We start from the raw sequence: 23870 nt of genomic DNA, 5'->3' as shown, positions 1-23870 counted from the left end.
TATTGAATATTGTTATGCATCTATTGGAATACCCTATAATTACAGCAGTTTCTTTTATGAAGCTAGATTGATTGACATGTTTTTTAAATGTGTTGTACTAAATGTGTTTATACTTATGTTTTAGAGACAATGGACTTTTTCGTGAAGGAAAAATTGCAACAATAGAATTTCTGCCTGTTAACTGAAACATTTCATGAAACATTACAAGGTAAGTAACCTATTTAAATTAATGATACATAAGTTTTCAATTTTACTTAAACCTAAGACTTCCAAAAATTATTATTGTCTGTAAAATCTCTGTACTTTTGTCATTTAAAGGCCTTCGTGCAGAAATTTTCTTTAAAACCCTTCCTGCCATCTGCACGATACCACACTAATGGAAAAATGGTGTGCACATCATACACGGAAATGAAGCGGTCCTTCATTGACATTCAACCTGTAAGTAAAAGCAAAACTTAAAATTACAGTGCCCTGCGTAGTCAAGTCACCTTTATTTATTTTGTATTAGACACACGTTGTACAATACAAATAGTTCCAAGAAGATATTTTGAATAAAAAAATGATGACAGAATTTTCATTTTTGGGTGAATTATCACTTTAACCTATTTAAATTCACTATAGCTTTTAACTCATTTAAATTCACTAATTTGTAAAGTGAGTGTATCAATGAAATATCATCACAATGCATGTTAACTAAACTTTTTTTTAAATTCTTTTAAGGTTGGCACTAATTAGTGCTGTACTTGAATCACAAGACAAGCCAGAATCCACATGTCCTGGTGCTTGGTGACAAGGAAAGCTCCTCCCAAGTTTGTATTATTTTAAACAGGGAGAAGATGGAACAGAAGACGATACTACAAGCAGTCGATCTGTGTTTCAAACTTTTCTTTGTATATGACATCTACTTCCCAAAGCCCTCTGCTCCCATTTGAGAGTTTTTGGAACACACAGTCTTCTGCACACTGTCTCCTCCTTAAAAACTTTGTATTTAGTAATCAGTAAAACACTTTTTTATTTAATTGATCATCAGTAGGTCCAGCAATATATTTTTTATTATTATTACTTGATTTTATTATTATTTTATTATTATATTTATTATATATGTTTTATTATATGTTATGTTCATTTTATTTGAAAGTCGTAATATTTGCCAAGTATGGTTACCCATACTCTGAATTGGTGCTCTGCATTTAGCCCATCCAAGTGCACACACACAGCAGTGAGAAGTGAACACACACCTGGAGCAGTGGGCAGCTATAGATCCAGTGTCCGAAGAGCAACTGGGGGTTCAGTGCCTTGCTCAAGGGCACTTCAGCCATGAGTATTGAGGGTGGAAGAGAGAGCTGTTCATTAACTCCCGACCACCTACAACTCCTGCCAGCACAGAGACTCAGACCTGCGACTTTTGGGTTAAAGGTCCAACTCTAACCATTAGGCCACAGCTGTGAACTGTATTAGCACATTTGTGTGTTTTGATATGAATATGAATCGACACATTTGTACATCTTGAAAATGTCTGTTGTATTTTTACACATTCTTGTACATTTAAATAAAATATTTTAAAATATATTTGTAAATGTGTTAATTGCATATTAAAATAAAATCTGTAAGTTACAACAAAGTATTTTCAAAATATGGTTGTATTAAGTAATTTTTAATAAATATACTGATGTTAATTAATATAAATAATTAACCCAACTGTTGGGTAACTTTTAACACAACAGGATTTTAACCCAATGGGTTGGGTTGAAATAACCCATAGATGGGAAGGTGCTATACCAACCCATAGTTGGGTTACTTGTTGGGTTATTTTTAACCCAACATGTTTTAGTGTGTATTTATTAGTTTTTTTTTTTTTTTTTTTACTTAACTTAGTTAAGTAGATTTACTTAATTTCCAAATGTGTAAATTTACTTGAAAAATGCTTGTGCAAAAACTTGCCAAATAAAAATTAAGTAAATTTACTAATTCTTTTTTTCAGTGTGCATTTAACCCATCCAAAGTACCTGGAGAAAAAAAAAAAAATTTCCCTATAAACCCGCTCCACCGAACTACTTTTTGTTCACGTCTCGTGTCTTTTGCAGTGTCTCGAAGCCCTTTCTTTTATAATGTCCTGCAACTGGGCCCCCCAAAAGGCCTCTTCCATGTTGTTCACTTCCTGTAGATCTGATGTCATTAACCAGCACAGCAACAGCAGCCACGCCCACCAGAGCAGAGAGAGCCAATCGGATCACAGCTTCAAAAGTATAACAACAGCAGATACAGTCTGGAAAGAAAAAAGAGCATTGAATCTGAATTGTGGGTCTTTAAGATCTCTTTTAAACAGAATTGTGTCAGTTATTATGAGCTCAAGTATGAATAGGCCTATGTAATAATATGAATAAAAAGCTGTGTTTGGACAAAACAATAAAGGTAAAATTATAACTATGTGAAAACATAACTATAGTAGTGAATCACCATCACAAATGATTGACATTAAATACATTTCATCAGAGTTCAGTGAAGAAACTGAGCTGCTATATAAGACTAAAGTCTTTTTATTTACAAAGTTTCCAGTTTTTAAGGCTTTGTTTTTTTCACGTTAGGTCACTAGTTGGTGCTCCAGAAGAATCTTTAGGAGAGACGTCTGTAACAAGCGTGTACGTCTGCAGACTGCAAGACGGGGGCGTAACTTGAAGTAGGCGTAACTTGAAGTAGGAGGCGTAACTTGAAGTTGTCCAAATCACACAGAAACACGCGAGACCTCAAAACGATAAGTTGTTGGCAATATGGCGGCACAGAGTAGAATATTGATTACGTTTTAAGCTATGGTTTTAAGGGAGGCAGGGGTTTTAGGCAGGATTTGATGCATGATGTGTGTGTAGATATTAATGTTAGGGGACAATGTGAGAGTGTACGTTTTAGTAGGAAAATGTATTATCTGACCCACACTCCGGAACAGAAGAGGGCGGTATTGTACCAAGAAGCTGGATGCCAACCGCCGTTAAACTGGAAAGAAGACGAATATGACAGCTTGCTGTGAGAGACAACGGTGAGAATCTTATTTTTTTTCCGAAATAATTATTTAAATTGAAGTGTATAAGTCATTTTCATACAGTTTTATTGTTTTTGGAGTTAATAATTTATTAAAACTAAGGCGTAAAGTAAGCAAAAGGTCTAAAGACGCTATCCCCAGGTTTCACAGGCTTAATTTAAACCCTGTGACCTACATAATATAGCATATTTGTGATTTTGCTGTAAACATGTTTTATAATGCATAACTAACAGGGGAGCTCCATTAAGTACACGACTCAATAGTGGATTTACATAAAACATATATACTTCTTGAAGACTATTACTAAAATGTCTATTTATCATCTGACTGGATAATGTTTGATAAGTGTTGTAGATGAGCACATCTAACAGACATGAAACAGGTGTCTGAGTGATATGTGTGTGTGATATTGTGTAGAATTCACTTTTGTCATCACTGCTATAGATGAGTGTAAGTCATGTAAACAAACAAATCTATGTAAAGTAACTAAACATAAGTTATCTATTTTATTTGTCCATTTGCAATATTGATAATTTAAGGAACATTTGTGTTGGATAAAAAGTGAGTTACATCAGTAACTAACTCAACATGTTAATGCAGTACATCACAGATATATGACAGAGGAGACTGACTCTTGTCTGGATGTTACAGGGACAGGTGAGACACACGTGTGTTTATCTGCTGCTGAGAGACTGATGAAGGAATGCTAACATAAAAGGATTTGTGTAAGTACACTACAAAAATAAAATGAAACATTTTAAATCTTAAGTTGTATTTTATTTTAATTAATGTAATTTTAAACAACTATTACACCTCTTTTCTTATTCTTTATTTCTGTGCATTTGCTGCAGATCTTTTGTGGTGGAGCAGGACCTGCAAGGAAAGGTGAAAAAGAGGGAAAACCTGAAACAAAAGAATAATTTTTGTATTGTGTATGTGTATTTTTGTAGGACATGAAAATGTCTGTAGACTGGTGTGTGTGCACTGAGGATGGAGAAGACCACAGCATCATCCTGGAAATGATTGAGAGTCACAGATGAGATGCTCCATCACTCCAGCTCTTACTGTCTCATCAGGACCAGATGCTGCTGTGGTGTCTTCATCCTCAGTGACCCCAGAGCCAGTGAAAGCATCTAGAGAAAGACCACAAGACACTGAGGATGTGATTTTGGTAAAGTTTGTTCAGCTGGTTAATGCTTAAACAATGAAGGCTGACTTTCAGAAGCTTCAAAAGCATTGTCAAAAAATGTGATGGAGCTTTTATCTGAAGTGATTGACAGTGCTCTTATTACAGGGGCCTTCAATCCCCTGATCAACCTGGAGAAGAGAGCCGTGCCCAAGGACACACTGGTGTTCCTGTGGCTCAAGTGGTAGAGCATTGCATTAGCAGTGCAAGGTTGTGGGTTTGAATACCAGGGAACACGTTAGGTAAAAACTGTTAGTCTGAATGCACTGTAAGTCGCTTTGAATAAATTTATAATTTATTTATAAATTTGAACCACTTCAGTGGTTTAGCCCACTACAAAAGTAATAAATCAATGCAAGTACTTGTAAACTCTGTGTAAATGTTTTTCAGGTAGTCGTGCTCATGGGGTGCAGGCACATGAAAGTTCGGAGCAGACACAGCGGTCAGATTGTCCCGCACGTGTTCCCCTGCTCTCGCTTGAAGGTTGTGTGGTTCAGAGAGCCGTCATCATGGTCTTCCTCATCCTGTTGCTCAATGACATCCCCATTGAGAAGAGTGAGATTGTGAAGTGCAGCAGAACTGTATCAGCTGTGTTCAGATGGCAGGAAGATGTTGTGTTCACCATCTGTAAATACATGTTTGTTAGAACAATAAGTTTGAATGAAGCTTTGTTTCATGTGTTGTTGACTTGTACATGTATGCATTTATTGTGATGATAACTTTTATACATTATTTTAATCATTTAGACATGTTTTTTGTTGTCAGTAAATAAAATATAAATATTTTATCCATTCATGTATTAATTGATTGACTGAAAATGGATGTATTCACATCGACTGCATTTGTTTAACTTGTATATAGTCATGTTTAGCTGTGTCACAAAAGAAAATAAATGTAGCTTCTTTTACTAAAATGTAATTTTAAGAAAAGAAATTATATAATTATTGGTTGGCATTTATTGATATTATTGCATGGTAAGTGTTGGGGTGGGCAAAAGATGCAATTCATTATGGGGTAATGTTAATTTTCGAGTAGTAATACTTACATTTTAGAGTATAAAATCAACAGTCCTCTCCATAGGTGAGATCTTTGAGCAGCTGATCGACATAGTCTTTGTGCACATATTCCAGAGTCGCTGTGAGGTGTTTTTGCACGTGACCCTCTTTTTTATTATTATTGCCAAATTATTACATAAAAGATAATGGTAAGACGGTTGTATCTAACCATAAACAATCATAATGCCATAAAACAAATACAAAAATTCATGTGTTCATCATAGTATGAGATACTATACAAGAAAAACTTTTAATGTAAAATAATTGAAAAAATATTCAAGAGATAACGATTTTGGGTTTTCAATTTATAAAAAAATGCTTTAAGGATAAGAATTCATCACATTAGTGGAGTTAAAAATATTACAAATTAAAATCAACACAACAGTATTGGCTATACTACAATCACAAAATAAAAAGGCAGCCATTTCTGCAACAAGACCACAACATGGGCAATGTTCTTCATTATCAAGATACTCACAAATACATTAATTAAACCTGTCACTTATATCTTTTAAGTTTTTGTGCTTGTTTTAACTTTGTAGGTCACGTGATCAACATAGCGGATGATGATATACAATTTGGATTCATACTTCATACATATGCATTTAGGCTGTAGAGGATGTACTCTTTTAGCGCTCGTTAAGTTAGTACTTATTGAAATGAAGTGCCTAATTAAAGGGTATGCGGTTTCGAACGCATCCCAACAAAGTCTCGTTTTGAGTTCTCGCGTGGTTCTGTGTGATTTGAACAACTTCAAGTTACGCCTCCTAGTTCAAGTTACGCCTCCGTCTTGCAGTCTGACAGACCCTTCTCGTCTGTACACCATCAAAATAAAATGTTAAATAAAAGGAATATGAAGTTTAACATAGTACAAACAAAACCTATATTTTCTATAATCTTCACATATGTTGAATATCATTGTTCAGTAATAAAAGCAAACTTTCTGATGCACTTGTCAGTTTCATTTATTTTTTTACACTTACAGTATATATCTCACACATGTTCGCCTGCATAAAAGCAGAAGTAACTGCAGCTTTTTTGACATTTTTGGCTCCTGAGTGCTTCAATATCATGAAGATCTGCTTATCAGCATTTATTTTAGCAGAATTGCATTAAATCTGCAGCACATTTTTGGTTAAGTTGTCTCTAGAGTTTCTGAAGTTTTTTTCCCCCCTTTCTCTTCTGCTGTTAATAGATCACTTGATTCTGTGTTTGCACAAAAAATATGTTTCATTAATATAAAATCTGAAAAACCTTCAGATTGTTACTGAACTCATCTGTTGTTGCTTTAGCTAATCAAATTTCATATTTGAAATTACAATATCTGACGAAAGAAAAAAAAAAAACGTACATTTATCAGGCTAGACCAACCAATTTGCTTGTGAGGTCCTAAGTGCACATCTCAGAATACTGACTGTTTTTATAGCAACCAGAGTTTCTAATGACTCATCGCGTTATTGCGTATTGTGTGTGGGATGCAAAATACTTGACCATGCAGGATGTGTCTGAATATGTAAAATTAATTAAAGCAGCAATGAGTCACATATCACATTGTGGCATGAAGTCACATGTATTTAACATTTTTGTTTGTTTTTAAAGGAACTATTACGTGAAAATTACTATATTGCGTATTTTAACATCAACCTAATCCACTGGGCAAAGTTACGTCCAGTGGACTTCTTTTTATGTCTTTGCAGACGTTGAAAAGATATCCACTGAGGAGACAGAATGTTTTCATGACGTCTTTTTTAAAAATGTTTTTATGTCTTCTGCATGTCCGATATAGTTGTTTCCAGATCCTCCTTACAAGGTTCTGTGACTTTATTTCTTTCAGACATCAAGAGAAGCTCTTATTGAGAATTAACAGAGGTTTAAATGTTGATACTTGATTCATTTGAAGTCACCATTGTGGTGATCAGTGTTTGGTTTAGTTGGGATCTTGGTCCAGTTACTTCTTGTGTTGGCTTGTCTCTTGCTGTTGAAACTCCTTCACTTGACTTTTTTTCACTTTAAAATTGTGTATGCTTATAGATAATAGGCCTTGTGTTCAGTAAACAAAAAATATTTTGTTCTGATAATTTTTAGGTTAACATGACTATTTATGTTGTGACAATTTGTGATATTAAGTTATTATTTTAAGTTGGTTTGTTAAGTTTACTCAAAAAAGTGCTTGTGATAAGTTGCCTTATTTTTTAAATTGATGCAACTTCTTTTTACAGTATATATATATATATATATATATATATATATATATATATATTAGTGGTGTAACGGTACGTGTATTCGTACCGGACCGTTTCGGTACAGGGCTTTTTTTTGGACCGAATACAATATTTTGTATGCGGAAAGTTTTCAAAAGGCATCACGCGAGTGTGAACATCACTACAACTAGGAAAAAGCCGACCATAATTCAAACGCAGCTCCAGTCGGCCTTTAAACAGACCTTTGCTCTTAATTCCGATCGGGCCAACGATATAACGAAATCTGAGCAGGTCTAAAAACTGAAACTGCTGATGCTGCACTTTACACTTTGGAAAAGTTATATATATTATTATTTTTTATGAGCAGGCCTACAAGCTGGGATTGGTAATGCTGCACTGTAATCATAGTTATTTATTTATATTTTTCATTATATTTTATTATATGATATTGGTTTGAGACACAGTATTTTATTTAATGGAGAACTTTGCAGCATTATTTTATTTCTTATTCATTTTTTTATTTTATATATATATATATATATAATATTAAACGGTGAGCTTTAAGGGAAACAGGCCCCAGTTTAAGCAAATATCGTTTCTGAAGTACCTGGACATGGCTGACAATGTTCACTGATGTTCAGATGTGTGGTCTGGTTTCTGATGGGATTGTTGATCACACAGCTGTAGCTGTTTTTCTCCTGATATTCCACCTCCAGAGGTAGAGAGAGACTGATGCTGAGATCAGACATACTGATGCTGGACAATAAACTGTTTCCTTTGTACCAGGAGAGAGTCACAGCACTCACATTGAACACTGAACACAGTAGTGAACAATTCTGCTGTGATGATGATGATGATGATGAGGAGGAGGAGGAGGAAGAACATTGTGAAGAGTCTCTGGTGATGACAGGAACAGGCAGATGAGCTGAAAATATTAGGGAGTTAGACAATAAATCAGTATGAGAGTTGTGATATTTGTTACATTTATATTTAAAATGAAATTAAAGTGTTAATGACTACATTAAATGATAAAGCTGATTTTATAGATCTCTATTAGAGTATCCTTAGTAACTGTGATAGTGATTATTGTCAAAATATTTATATCTATGAAACAGGGTAAGTAATTCTCTACTCACCAAAGACAGAAAGACTGAATGTGTTGAGCAGAGTATTTCTTCTGCTGCTGGTGACTGTATAACGTCCAGAGTCTGTGGTGCTGGTGTCTGTGATGATCAGAGATCCAGTCTGATCCAGCTTCAGTCTGTCTCTCAATCTCTCATCAGCACTATCATTATAAAATGTGCTCTTTTTGTTCTTTATGTTGATTTCAGCAATGAGGATTCCTCCAAACCTCCACTCGATCTCATCATTCGTCTGTACATCAGTCACATTTAGAGAGACAGAATCTCCCTCCGTCACTGACACTGACTGCACTGCATCAACACCAAACACTCCTGAAGGACAAACACAAACACTTTCTCAGAGAAAGACTTTTGACATACATTAATAAAATATACATTGTTGATATGTAGTTGCTTGCTATAATACCAAAAAAAAAAAAAAAAAAAAAAAACAATCATTGACATGTACATATACAAATTTTACTTTGGGGTTTTTATCAATGTTATATATTCTAGCAAAACTTTTATGTGAAATTGATGTATTGCTATAGCAAAATGTCAGCTTTCAGAACAGCAGCGTGAACACAAATGAATTTGAGTATATAAGTCAGATAAATCTTGAATATATTACAAAATAAATGATGAAAACGATAAGGAACACAATACTGTACTGTATGTGGACAAGTGATAATAAACACAGAACTGAAGCCTAATAGTAAAATGGTCAAACTTACCAGCCAGACTCCATGAGCACAAACAGAAGAACAGAAACGTGTCAATCATTTCCTTTAGGATTTGACAGAACAGTCTTAAATGATAAGTGACAGAAGAGCTGAAGAGGAGTGAGCTGCTGATCTGGAAATGGTTTCGAGAAACTCTCAGTCAGTATAAGATCCTCTATAAGCACCTCCCTCACAGACTGAACATGACTTCTTAAATCTGGACTGTTTATTCCTGACAAAAGAATGAAGCAAACTACTTCTAAAGACTTGACTTAAATATTCACAGACATTCTCTATAAACCTCTGATATCTGACCTGAAGAAGTGTTTATTGGTTAGAAATGTTGTCCAACTGGAAACAAGGAACAGCAGACAATGAGCAACAACAATAGTTTAATTAATAAAAGACACATTAAAAGAACAACTTTCTGCTTCCTGTAGCGGCAATTACAGTCTTCGCTTTCCTTATCACAGACAAGTAAATTATGAATATAAATTAATTTTACATTTAGTAACCAGAAACATGTACACACTGATGAAATATGATTACAGTAAAAGTACATGTACTAATTTTAAAATTATACAACCATATATAAATAAAATATTAGTTAAAAAGTACATTAGTTGATGTTACAATAAAAAGCCTTCTGATTCTCTCTCTGCTTTGCTGAGATTGATTGATGCCCAGCTTCCACAGCAGCCAATCAGCATCCACAGACCTACACACAGGTGAGCATCCCGCCCATGGCACTTAGTGTGGGAATTTTCTTTCTTTTTTTCTTTTTCTAAATAAATGTAAAAGCTTAGAAACTAAATAAATTATAGTCCATTCGTTTCAGTAAATAAATAAAATGTTGTATGTAATTCTAACAATCATGCCGTGTACTAAAGATGTTGTTCATATTATGTACAATACATTTAAATTTATGATAAAACAAAATCTATGAATAGAGTTATACTGGATCATTTTACAATGGTTATGTCAGCGAGGGGATGCATGGGGATGAAAGGTAAGTTTTAGATGTTCACAGCAGAGAGTTGTGGATGTATTGGCATTTCTTGGTACTCAGTATATATATATTATACCAACCTGATTATACACACACACATTATAAATAATCCTAGTCAGTCATATAAAATATATGACATTTAAAAAACATTTTCATATTTGGAACTTTTTTGTGAAAAATAAAGACTGTTGGGTGTGTGTGTGTGTGTGTGTGGGTGGGTGGGTGGTAGTCTGGTGGGGAGGGTGTTTTTGGGGTCAGGGCTCCTCTTAACCCTCTGGAGTCTAAGGGCATTTTTGGGGCCTGGAGAAGTTTTGTCATGCCCTGATATTTGTGCTTTTTTCAGTTTCTTATAAATATCTAAATGGGTAAAGTCTAATATCACTGTAATCAGCACAAACTGGGCTATAATAATATGTGAAATGCATGTATGTACATGATTGTATTTTTGAGAAAAGAAATGTTATGCATGGTTAGTGAAAAACTAAAAATGTTAAATCACTTGAATAAGGCCATAAAACACATACAGAACATTGGTTCCCGGGATTGTTGAGAACTGCTTGTAGCCTAGAATTTTTCTTTCTAAATTATGTGAAAATCATCTTGTTTACTCATTCACAGAAAACAATATATTGATTAAAATTTTCTATGACACTTTTTGTTGGTAAAAGTCATATGCGAGTAGGCGTCAACTATCATGAATATCATTGTGATTTACACCTGAGAAGACAAAGGGCCGCATAATGAGCTGCATAATGAGCCTCTTATTCAGCTATGACACTGTGAGGGAGGACTTACAAGAAAGAATGTGAGAATAAAATAAATCTATATAATTTTATGTTTGTAGTATATTAAGAATATATTTAATTATCCCACAACATAATTTAATATCCACTTGGGGGAGCAGTTAAACAGTTTATTAGGGACAATCAAAGCTTACTTTCAAACTATTTTTTTGGCATCATTACTCCAGTCACACAATCCTTCAGAAATCCTTTTAACAATCTTATTTTCTACCAAAAAAACAACAACAAAAAAACAACAACATTTATTATCATCATCATCATCATTATTATTATTAATGTTGAAAAGAGCTGAGAATATTTTTCAGGTTCTTTTAGGGGGAATAAATGGAAAGAAATGCATTGTTTTTACATTTGTTAGAGTTATCTCTATTTGTCACATGTTATTTACATCAAGCTTTTGAATGGTATAGTATTGTATATTGTTATTGAAACTTCATAATGTTTCACTTGATTATACATTTAGTCAGGAATTATAGTTTGGAAAAAGTATTTGGAAAAAGTCTAACTAGTAAAATGTTTACACGTTATGTGAAAACTAGTACAAATGTGGCGTAGAGAGATGTCGCGGCAGCTCTTAATTTAAGTTATTATTACAAAAAAAAATAATGACTACACCACCCAGAACGAACTCTGGGAAGAGCCCAAAGGGCACAGGTTCGATATCTCAGAAAATGACCAAGAGGCATGGGTACCTTGTATAAAACTTGTACATCTTTATTTAACAAACAATAAAAAAACAAGATGGTCTCGTTCAATGAATCATACGTAACCACAAGGAGATTCCACACAGCAAGCAGCACCACCTGCTGCAAAACACACAAAAGAAGAAAACAAACACCCCAACAAAAGAGCTGGGGCTTACTACTAAGGTGGCAGGCTGGACACCGGGCTTCAAGAATGCCCGTAATAGTAATAATGATAACCACCCACACACACACGCGCCTCAAACCACTCACCCTCCAAAGAATTCACGGCAACTCCACACCACTCTAGTGAACAGTGAGATAACCACACGGGAAGGGTCAGCCTGCCCTCTCCAGGCCCCAGCTCCAGTACAAAAAAAAAGAAAAAGTTACATCAACAAAAGAAATAACAGGACAAATTATGAAATACCAAGCCGACGTTACAAAAATATAAAACAAGAATAAATGCAACCAAAATAAACAAAAAAAAAAAACACAGATGTACATCAAACACAAGACCAAACGAGCATTAGCAAATGCAATGCTAACAGGTGCACAGCATGCATTTAACAAAAGCAAAATGAATATTAACAACAGAAGAGAAAAAAAGAACAAAAATGAAAACACAAAAGAACAGGGAAAAAGGCTTACACAACATCAATACATACAACCCAAATCATTAAACAAAACAGAATTAAAGCAAAACGGCAGTGTTGAAGGTGCCAGCCATGCTGAAATCAAGTTGTAACTGGGATTGAAACAAGCCCACCTCACAAAAATGATTTCACTTCCTAAAACACAAACAAATTATAGCCCCATTTACCTTCATGAGGACAGAAAGGGAAATAGGAGGTTATACATACCAAATCGTGCAAAACACATCCATACAGCAGCCACCCCTCTGTTCGATCACATTCCAACAGCAGAATTCAACCACAAAGACGTCACATGGAGTTCGCACGTCCAGCGGAGCGCAACGGCAAAGCAACGGTTGTTAGTCTATGGGTGCAACATGCACTCACCCGAACGCCAGCTCAAACGAAGTTACTGTTAGCAGACAACAAACATAAAAGAACTTTTAGCGTCTACCACACGGAAAACCTCGGAGAAAACACCCATACATACTAGGGGTGCTCCGATCACGATCGGCCGATCGTTATGCGCATCTCGTCAGTAAAGCCGGTTCTCTAATCAGCTGTTAATTCCATCAGGTGCGTGATTTCACTAGGGATGTTCCGGTACTAGTACCGGTACCAAACGGTACCCGGGCTAATTAAATTTGGAAGTGATCATCCCTATCCCCTTGGAGCGGGGACTTTGGAGTGAGTATGGCATGTGCGTGCCATTAAGTAGTCGTTAGGAATGAACTTTGCAAAAGGAGCGACATAATTTCCTCATTATCTTCCGCTAAGATGTTCCCGTGACAGCAGATTCACTGATGGACATCGACATAAAAACAATATACATTTAATGTTTTAAAAAGTTTTAAATATATTCGTTTTTATATATTATATACACTGTAAAACCCGACATATAACTTAACTCAAACCGTTGGAGTAAACAGATTGCCTTGATTTAAACCCTGTAAGTTTTAAGACTTTGCGATTAAGTAATTAAGTGATTAACTAAGTGTTGATTGATAATTAGTGATGAACAGCTGCTGCTAACAAACAGAATCACTGAAGAAAAGAGAAACACAAGAACTACTACAACTGACTTCAGACACAGACTTAGATGAAATCAACTGAAATAAAATACATGAAATCTCTCAAGATCTGATTAAACAACCCCACAAACAGCATCAGCAGCTCCACTTATTAATAACCAGACTGACTTTATTTCTGTCAGACGTCTACAGAAGATCTTATTGAGAATGAACTAAGGTTTAGATGTTGATTTATTGTTTCATTTGAAGTAACCATGTTAGAGATCAGTGTTTGCTTTAGTTGAGCTCTTGACCCTTGACTTCTGTCATTGTCTTTTCTCTGGCTGTTATAACCGTGTGTTTCTAAAACATGTTTGTTATAACTCAAAAGCCCAGAAAAAAATCTTAACAGATATTGGTTGTTATGCAGCTTTCTGGTGATGACAACTGTCAATTATGGAGCTGGTTAAAGTCCAAAAACTGACAAGGTACCTGATGCATAATTAGTTTACTTAATTATAATGGAATATGTTTAAAGAGCCTGTAGTTTCATCGAAATCAGTTTACAAAAATAATACTGAACACTTTATGCACATTCATCTTTTTTCCATGGCAGTAATTAGTCACACACAGACATCAATAATCAGAATATGAACCTCAACAATGGTGACACACACACACACACACAAAAATAGCAATGCATGCTGGGTATTATTATAGTACAAAACTAATATATGGCTCTCAGCATGCTCCGCTGCATTTTATTGTAATTATGGTCACCATTGTTGAGGTTCATATTCTGATTATTGATGTCTGTGTGTGACTGCTTGACACTGTAGAAGACCACACTGTTTAGAAAGTCTTTTATATTAAATAATTATCACAGAATTACATAGCATCACTTTTACTACATTATCTAACTAATTAAACACACATTTCAACAGAAGTTAGACTCAGATCATTTTAATAATTGCTAATTTCAATTGATTTTTAATTGATAATTTTCATCAATGGGGTAAGTAAAAATGCTAATGGTATGTCTTCTGGGTTTTTGAGGTACAACAAACAGGTTTCAGAAACATGTGGTTATACCAGCCAGAGAAAACACAAAGACAGAAATCAAGGGTCAAGAGCTCAACTAAAGCAAACACTGATCTCTAACATGGTTACTTCAAATGAAACAATAAATCAACATCTAAACCTTAGTTCATTCTCAATAAGACCTTCTGTAGACGTCTGACAGAAATAAAGTCAGTCTGGTTATTAATAAGTGGAGCTGCTGATGCTGTTTGTGGGGGTGTTTCATCAGATCTTGAGAGATTTCATGTATTTTATTTCAGTTGATTTCATCTAAGTCTGTGTCTGAAGTCAGTTGTAGTAGTTCTTGTGTTTCTCTTTTCTTCAGTGATTCTGTTTGTTAACAGCAGCTGTTCATCACTAATTCTCAATCAGCACTTAGTTAATCGCTTAATTACTTGAATGCAAAGTTTTTAAACTTACATGGTTTAAATCAATGCAATCTGTTTACTCCAACGGTTTGAGTTTACTGGTCGGGTTTTACAGTGTAGCATATTTTTAAAACGTATTTAAATATTAAATGTATGCTTATTTGCAACGGTTATGCTAACAACAATAAAAATAAAATAAAAAAATAAACATTTATAAAAGTAAAACAGCGACATCTGCTGACGGACACATGCTGCGCTGTCACAGGAACATCTCAGCTGAAGATAATGAGGACATTTTGTCGCTCCTTTAGCAAAGTGCATTCCTAACGACTACTTAATAGCACGCACATGCCCCACTCACTCCAAAGTCCTCACTTCAAGGGGATAGGGATGATCACTTCCATTTGGAATTTGTCCAGACTAGTACCGGAACATCCCTAGATTTCACATAGAGCAGCTGTTACTACACAGAGCCGTTGTTAATAGAGAAGATGCGCAAATCCACTTCATTTTCAGGGTTTTTTGGCGCATCTTCTCTATTAACAACGGCTCTGTGTAGTAACAGCTGCTCTATGTGAAATCACGCACCTGATGGAATTAACAGCTGATTAGAGAACCGGCTTTACTGACGAGATGCGCATTAACGATCGGCCGATCGTGATCGGAGCACCCCTAATACATACCCTCTCGTGCAACACAACGAGACGCCGGAAATGAGATCGCCAGATATGACGCAATACTCGTTTTACCGAACCGCTCACCTTATATACCTGCTCCCTCGCAAATATTACCCGAGGGGGGGCGTGGTAGAAAAGGACCGCAACAACAATTTGCGTTTCACCACACAAATAAATAAAAAGAGACTTACTCATGTTTATGATCTCTGCTGAATAAAGTGCTTCATTCTTTTTTCTGAGGAAATCCATTTCTCAAATCCTCAACCACATCACATCTTTTTGTAGTGATTTATGTCTTATTCCTCTCATCGCGAAGCAAACAGTAAAATAAAATAAAAACTTGAACAGTCTGGCTGCTTTTTCTTCTGTGTGGGCGTATTCAAGCAGCGCGCTTCAGTTTGAATCTGAATAGCGCGTTAAGCGCGGGGCGTGGTCACCTAGAAAGGACCTCTACTGCCCTGAAAGACATCGGAGACCAGGACAACTAGAGCCCCAGATACAGATCCCCTGTAAAGACCTTGTCTCAGAGGAGCACCAGGACAAGACCACAGGAAACAGATGATTCTTCTGCACAATCTGACTTTGCTGCAGCCTGGAATTGAACTACTGGTTTCGTCTGGTCAGAGGAGAACTGACCCCCCAACTGAGCCTGGTTTCTCCCAAGGTTTTTTTCTCCATTCTGTCACCGATGGAGTTTCGGTTCCTTGCCGCTGTCGCCTCTGGCTTGCTTAGTTGGGGTCACTTCATCTACAGCGATATCATTGACTTGATTGCAAATTAAAACAGACACTATTTCAACTGAACAGAGATGACATAACTGAATTCAATGATGAACTGCCTTTAACTATCATTTTGCATTATTGAGACACTGTTTTCCAAATGAATGTTGTTCAGTGCTTTGGCGCAATGTATTTTGTTTAAAGCACTATATAAATAAAGGTGATTGATTAGATATAATGAAGGGAGACATGAAAAATAGACATCGCGTTGTTTTCATATGGATTACTTTATCTCAGAATATTTGTTTTCGGCAGCTCTTGTTTAGTTTAAAAGTAGACATTTCAGGCTTTCTATAGATATCTCTCTCATGTCTCTTTGTTGAGTATTCACGGAGTTACAGTTCATTTTAATGACGTGTTTGTAAATGAAGATCAGCGCACACAAAGGCTGTAGACAGCGCACCTTGTTTGTTATCTTTATTTTATAAGTGCACTAAGGTGTTTTGTTATTATGTCTGTATCCAAAAAAAGTAGACCCTTTACAGATTCTATTGATGTATTGTTCTTATCTGTACGATTAAAACTGAGAGTGTAAGTTTTTTTCGGGGTTATCCAGAGAAAATGACTCAAAACGCATATATGCGTTAATCGACTTCAAAGGGTTTTAACCTCTGGTTCCTATGCCTCTGTCCCATATTCTCCCATTTTTCCCGGTTGGTGCCATGCTTTCATAGCATAAAAAAACTGGTCTTATTGAGGCCAGAATGTTTTTTTGTTGTTGTTTTTTTTCGCTGCCAGGCTTTTTAAATTCAGTTTTTTATTTGTAAGGTATGAATACATAGATGTAAGGCCTTGTCTTAAATGGCACCTTAAGCCCTTGTGAGTCCCCACTTTTGTGTTTTAATGCTGCAGAATACAGAAACCATTGCAAGGTCTATGCAAAGTGTGTAAACAGGCATAACATCTTAGGAGGTCTTGTGAAATTTTACAAAAAGGGATTGCGAACTGAGCAAGACACAGTGCTCAGTGCTGCAAACTTGTGTGAAAGTAGATCTGAATATAATACTGTAATCCTAATAGTGGAAGTTCACCCAAAGATTAAAATTGTCATAATTTACTGTCCCCAAGTTGTTCCAAACAAGTTCTAACATAACCTATACAACTAAAACAAACCAAATTAAAATTCTTCAGAAACATCTGTTTAATCATTTTTGTGCAGGTCAGTCCAAATATTATCTGCCAGTTTTTGTGGTGCTAATGAAGCATATCATGTTTTGTTTCAATAGACTGAAGAGATTCAGCCACTCATATAATTTCGGGTTTTATATAATTTTTAAACTGGGGCCTTTTAAAACCAAAATTTGCTCAAATTTGCTTCTACTCAGAAAGAAAGAAAATACATGTAACAATGAGGAGTCCCATTTAAAAGATCCCTGGAGTCCTGCTTTCACTCCCAAGGCTTTACAACAACAGACACTTTTAAAATGCAACTTTGAGACGGGGCAATGCCAAAACAAACTAACTAATGTGGTACCCGTCAAGGAGTAAATCTTTATGGTTTGACTATGCCACCCCCTGATGATGGGCAGGAGGACCCACAAGTCTTCCCTTAATGTAGTGTAGCTAACTCTATATTTTCCCCGCAAAGGGACAGTTGACAAGAGGCAGGTATATAAATGTATTTCAAATTTATTACAATTTAGTACAAAAAGTGTGGAAAAGTTATTAAAATGGCTCTTAAATACTGCTATACAATTGGTGGATTCTCCTCAGTCTAGGAAGGTCGGATCAGCCAATGCGAAACCCCTGCTCAGGTGGACCCTGGTGAGACAAAAAGAAACAGGAGACAGCAACCCAGCACCAGAAGAAGCATGCAACACAGCAAGCACCACTCATTCAAGATCTTCAGATACCACGACAAAAAAATCTCACACCATGTTATGGTTATAAAGACACCCCAAACCAATGTCTCTAACAATGTGGTCCCTTGGCAAGAAGGGGCAAAGCATCAGTGTGGATCCGGCCTTGTACAGGGATAGCCTAAGCAGAAGACATAGTTAGGGAGGAGAACCACCAGCATGGATAACACCAGAAGTTTAAGGAACAATGCTACTACAAGTAGGGCACATGGGTGGTAGGCCCAGAAGCAAAATCACATCACACAAACAAACCAACAAAACAATAAAAAAATGCACATTAATCACAAGAAAACAGTGGCTGGCCTGGTCCTTTTCAGTATGCTCAACTGTCCCACAGCTCATTGACATATGAAGACAAAGGTGAACATTCCGTTGCGATGCAGCCCAGCAGCTCAGGTCACAATGAGGTGATCACAACACATTTTAAAACTCCATGCAGAAGCCTGTGTCCTCCATGAAGAGTAGACACACACTTCTAGAAATTACCACTGAAAAGGAAGCCCAACACGCACAACAGTGTCCAGCACCAACACAAAAAGAATCTGCCTTGCAACCAGCAGACACTTATCACTTCCTAATTGGTCATGTGACTTTTCAAAACATCATGTGATCCTGGGTGTGAACGTGATGCAACTAGGTTGTGTGCCTGCCTATGTAGATCCCCACACTAATTTTATAAAATTAACCTAAAACAAGTAAAAAAATAAAGAAATAAAATTAAAAAGCCTTTCTCCCTGCTCCTATTTTAACAAAACCAGGAGAAAATGAATAAAACAAAAAGGCACTGCACCTCCAAGAAGCCAAACTTAAAAACAAATCACAATTTGACTAATTCACATAACAATTACAACAAATGTCTGGTGAACTGGTTCTTTGACAATCATCACTCATTACACAATAGACAACAACACTAACAGCAATATAAGCCATGAGAGCAGGAAACCATGTAGAGGTTTAGATCACAGCTTCAGTAAAACCACAGCAGTGACAGGCTTATGAGAGAAGAAATGAACAACAATAAAATAGAAATATTAACCAATTTAGTTTGTGATAATAGTAGTGTTGGATCTAACCACAACACTTTCTTCCAAGCCTTGCTTGCTGATGGTCTTGTAGCCCATTCAAGCCTTGTGCAGATCTACAATCTTGTCTCTTACATCCTTTGACAGCTCTTTGGTCTTGCCCATGGTGGAGGGAGAGGCTGGAATGGAAGATACAGATTGTGTGGACAGGTGTCTTATTCACCTAACAAGCTAATATTAGAAGTAATTTCTTAAAGTGACATGACTAATCTGTGTTCCACACATTACCAATCTGTGGGAGCCAGAATTCTTGCTGGTTGGTAGGGGATCAAATACTTATTTCACTCACTGAAATGCAAATAAATTTGATATTAATTTATTATTGATATTCTGTCTCTATCCATTAAAATAAACCATCAAAATCACAGACCCTTCATTTCTTCGTAAGTGGGCAAAATTACAATTACAAAATATATTACAAAAATTATATGTGTGTGTATATATATATATACACACACACACACAAACACACACACACACACATATGCATATAAGAAGTTATAAATAATAATAACGCATATTAAAGTTACATTTTCCTTTAATATTCTGTAATGAAGGAGATCCCAGTAATCTCAGACAGAAGTTGTGAAATGGCTCCATTACAACAGAAATCTGCTCAGGAGTCAGTGGAAGAGCCTCTTTTCCTTATAATGGAGAAAGAGGACAAAGAAAAGGCCCTCAATAATCTCCTGAACAATCAGAAGCTTCCAGAGTGTCCTTCATGTTTCATCGTGTGTTCAGGTCATTGTCATTGTTGTGGGATTGTCATAACAAAATATGCCTAATAGTAAATTGTTCATTTGATACATTTTCATTTGAATTAATGCAAGATTGTCATGACAAAATGTGTCCAAGAGTGATTTGTTCATTTTGTAAATCAAGGGGTGAGAACCAGAAGGGCATAAGTGACATTTTGGGCGAAATGGAGAAGAAACCAGTTTTTTTACTGCTGAAAATGTATTATTTATCTTATTTTGTGTCAAAGAGCTGGATGATGAGGGAGAAAATGAAATATCCAGAACTCATTGTCAGTGAGGTGTAGCTAGTCAACTTACATTCTGATGGTATGTCCCTAGTGAAAAATAAATATACTAAGATGTATTTTAAATACATTTATTTAATGCTAAGTATACTACAAACACATTTACATATTTATGTACTTAATAAAAATACCCATGTACTTTTAGTATACTAATCTGGTATACTTCAAGTCTGCTAAATTGGAACAATTTAAAATGTTGTGCTTAATGCACTTAGTAGTGCTGATGAACATACTTAAGTATAAGTGGAATTATTGCAAGTATACTTCTGGTACACTTTAAATATCTTGCATTTAAAGACAACCATAAATATTGAAATGAAAACACATTTTAGGGTCCTACCATACACCTGGCGCAAGGTGCACCGCAAGTGTTTTTGCTAGTTTCAGCTCGACGCAGTTCTCATTTTTCCGTCCTGCGCCACGTTGTTTAAATAGAAAATACATTTGTTACGAACCTCACTGTTAGTCTAGGGGTTAAATGACGTCGTAACAAAATGTAAATAAATAAAAAGTCTGACGGTCACATCAATCCCCTGATCCAGAAAAGCACAGACACTAAATTAAGCAAATAACTTAATTTATTAATAACAAGAGGAAGCAAATCTTCAGGAGAGGGCCAGGCCAACATAACAAACAAAAAACCCTCTAGCTAAACACAGAAACTCTAAATAACCTTAACTAAAAAGAAAGAAAATAAATGACAGAGTCTTACCTATCTCCCTGTCTACCATAAACATAAGCAATATTATATATTCAAAACAAATGGCACCCTCTCCCTACCGCTTCCTAACAAAGACAAACAAAGGTATTTACATAAATTAGAAAATAACACAAAAGAATCATAAACACACCCACCATAACGTTCACACACTCTCTCATAGTTTGTAATTGACAAGTTCATTCACAAAGTTAAGAGGTAATAAAGACCACACTTGGTCCCACTGAGATACACCAAATAACACCAATCTGGATCAGGACAAAGAGTGAGCGCGTAGCCGTCAGTCCTTCAGCATTATTTCTTTGCCATCTTATACACCTTGGATCTCTGTAGCATTCACTCAGTACTGATGAATGATGGACATCAGCTGGAATCCAATTAGCGATCTATAGTGGAGAGAGAGACAGAAAGAGCAAGAGAAGAAAACATGCAATGCCGAACTTGCCCAGTAGGTGAAGTCACTCTCCCAAGAGCGCACAATCCCCAAATACGTCCACAGGACGTAACACCCCCACCACTAAGAATGCAAAAATAAATAAAATAAAAATAAGAAACAAAATAAAGATGTCAACCCATACATCTCCTAGATGGTGGATACATTAATCGGGTACCACTCTTAACTTCTTGAAAGGGCATCTTCCATAACATTCTCCACCCCCTTCTTGTGACGAATATCTAAGCTGTACTCTTGTAGAGTAAGAGACCACCGTAACAACCGTTGATTAGCACCTGACATACGAGAGAGGAACACCAGGGGATTATGATCAGTATATACCACAATAGGACTAATACTACTACCCAGGTACACATCAAAATGCTTGAGAGCTAACAACAGTGCAAGGGCCTCTTTTTCAATTACACTATAATTCCGTTGAGCTCCAATGAACTTTTTAGAAAAATAGGAGACAGGATGTTCAACACAAGCTTGATCCTCCTGTAACAATACAGCTCCAGCACCATTGTCACTCGCATCCACCTGTAATTTGAAAGTCCTTGTAAAATCAGGTGCAGAGAGAACAGGAGCCTGACAAAGGAGATCCTTTGCTGCTTCAAAAGCAAGTTGACATTCGGTAGACCACACAAACTCTCGTTTTATACTGAGGAGATCTGTGAGTGGACAGACCAAGGTGGAAAAATTTGAACAAAAAGCTCGATAGTAACCACTCATCCCCAGAAAACGTCTTAGTTCACGTTTATTAGATGGAACAGGGAACTGAAGAATAGCTGCTATTTTAGCATCAATTGGTTTTACAAGTCCCTGACCAACTTGCTTACCCAAATAGGTAATTGTACCTTTAGCAAATTCACACTTTGCCAGATTTAGTGTCAGTGAAGCAGTCCTTAAACGACTACAAACTTCTCTGAGAGTTTCTAAGTGTTGTACCCAATCATCTGAATGAATCACAATGTCATCTAGGTACACTTCACAATTTGAGACTCCCGAAAGAACTTGGTGCATCATCCTCTGAAATGTAGCAGGTGCATTTCTCATCCCAAAGGCTAAAACGGTGTATTGTAGAAAGCTATCAGGGGTTACAAATGCAGATATCTCAGAGGCTCGTTTAGTGAGGGGCACCTGCCAATATCCCTTCAATAAGTCCAACTTAGTAACATATTTAGCTGAACCAACTTTATCCACGCAGTCTTCAATTCTAGGAAGAGGAAAGGAGTCAGGCTTTGTTACATCATTGACTTTACGGTAATCCGTGCAAAATCGAAAGGTTGAATCTGGTTTAGGTACCAGCAAGCAGGGAGAGCTCCATGGGCTCTGACTGGGCACGGCCATACCATGTTTTAACAGGTAGTCAACTTCTACCTTTATAGCTTCCCGCTTTCGTGGATTTAGTCTGTAAGGGTGTTGTTTTATTGGTTTGGCATTCCCCACATCAATGTCATGAGCACAGACAGATGTTCTACCGGGGACATCACTAAACAAGATTGAAAAAGTACTCAACAACTCCAACAAGTCATGAGACTGTTCTGCAGTCAGATGTGAAAGAAAACAAGAGGGATCTTGTAATATAGCAGAATTCTGAAGGCGAGAAATAGGAAAGCCTCCGCTTTGCAGTTCATCCTCGTCCATAGAGGTCGTAGCGATTACACTCACAGTAGCAGCAGCACAAGTTAAGAGAGAATCAACCTGCTTGCTATTGTTATCAGATGATGTTCTACTCACATAAGCTTTAAGGCGATTCACATGACATACACGATTCTTGCACTTTCGGTCCGGTGTAGCAACAACATAGTTGGTCTCATTCAACCTCCTTTCAATCAAATTCGGACCAGCAAATTTGGCATGTAGAATCGACCCAGGCATTGGCAGCAAAACTAAAACCTGATCACCAGGTGAAAAGTCTCGTTTTACACTTTTTACATCAAACCGTTCTTTCATTTTCAACTGAGTTTCAGACAGATGTAACTTAGCCAGGTCTCGTGCTTTACCTAGCTTTTCACGGATGGAGGTAACATACTCATCAACAGGCACAGGTCTAGATGGCTGGCTTAACAACTGATCACTTAGTAATTTTAACGGACCCCGCATAGTGTGCCCAAACACAAGTTCAGCAGGGCTGAAACCAAGAGACTCCTGTACAGTCTCTCTGGTTGCAAACATCAAATAAGGAAGACCCTCAGCCCAGTCTCTACCAGTCTCGATACAATAACTTCGCAACATCGCTTTGAGGGTTTGGTGAAACCTTTCCAAGGCCCCCTGGGATTCGGGATGATAGGCACTAGACATTTGGTGGCCAATACCCAGCATCTCTAAAGCCTGCCTGAAAACCTTGGAGGTAAAATTTGAGCCCTG

The 23870-nt window shown here is 36.5% G+C and overlaps 1 protein-coding gene across 2 annotated transcripts in view; it reads right to left on the bottom strand.

Moving 5' to 3' along the window:
* Nucleotides 1–472: 472 nt before the first annotated feature.
* LOC127988498 (SLAM family member 5) overlaps nt 473–23870 on the bottom strand; it is a 59964-nt gene continuing 36566 nt past the window's right edge. Inside the window, exons 1-4 of one of the 2 annotated variants that reach the window (XM_052591292.1) lie at nt 9332–9548; nt 8613–8930; nt 8084–8401; nt 473–2266 (exon numbers count right to left, since the gene is read on the bottom strand). In XM_052591292.1, coding sequence (XP_052447252.1) covers nt 2052–2266; nt 8084–8401; nt 8613–8930; nt 9332–9380 — 900 coding nt within the window. In that variant the 5' untranslated portion in view covers nt 9381–9548 and the 3' untranslated portion in view covers nt 473–2051. Of the gene's footprint in view, nt 2267–8083; nt 8402–8612; nt 8931–9331; nt 9549–23870 lie in introns of those variants that run through there. The other variant, XM_052591293.1, reaches the window with a different exon arrangement.

This window comes from Carassius gibelio, chromosome B22, assembly GCF_023724105.1.
Source record: "Carassius gibelio isolate Cgi1373 ecotype wild population from Czech Republic chromosome B22, carGib1.2-hapl.c, whole genome shotgun sequence".
In the NCBI taxonomy this organism is placed as follows: domain Eukaryota; kingdom Metazoa; phylum Chordata; class Actinopteri; order Cypriniformes; family Cyprinidae; genus Carassius; species Carassius gibelio.
Note: the sequence above shows the minus strand (reverse complement) of the source record. Positions and strands in the feature narration are given on the sequence as shown.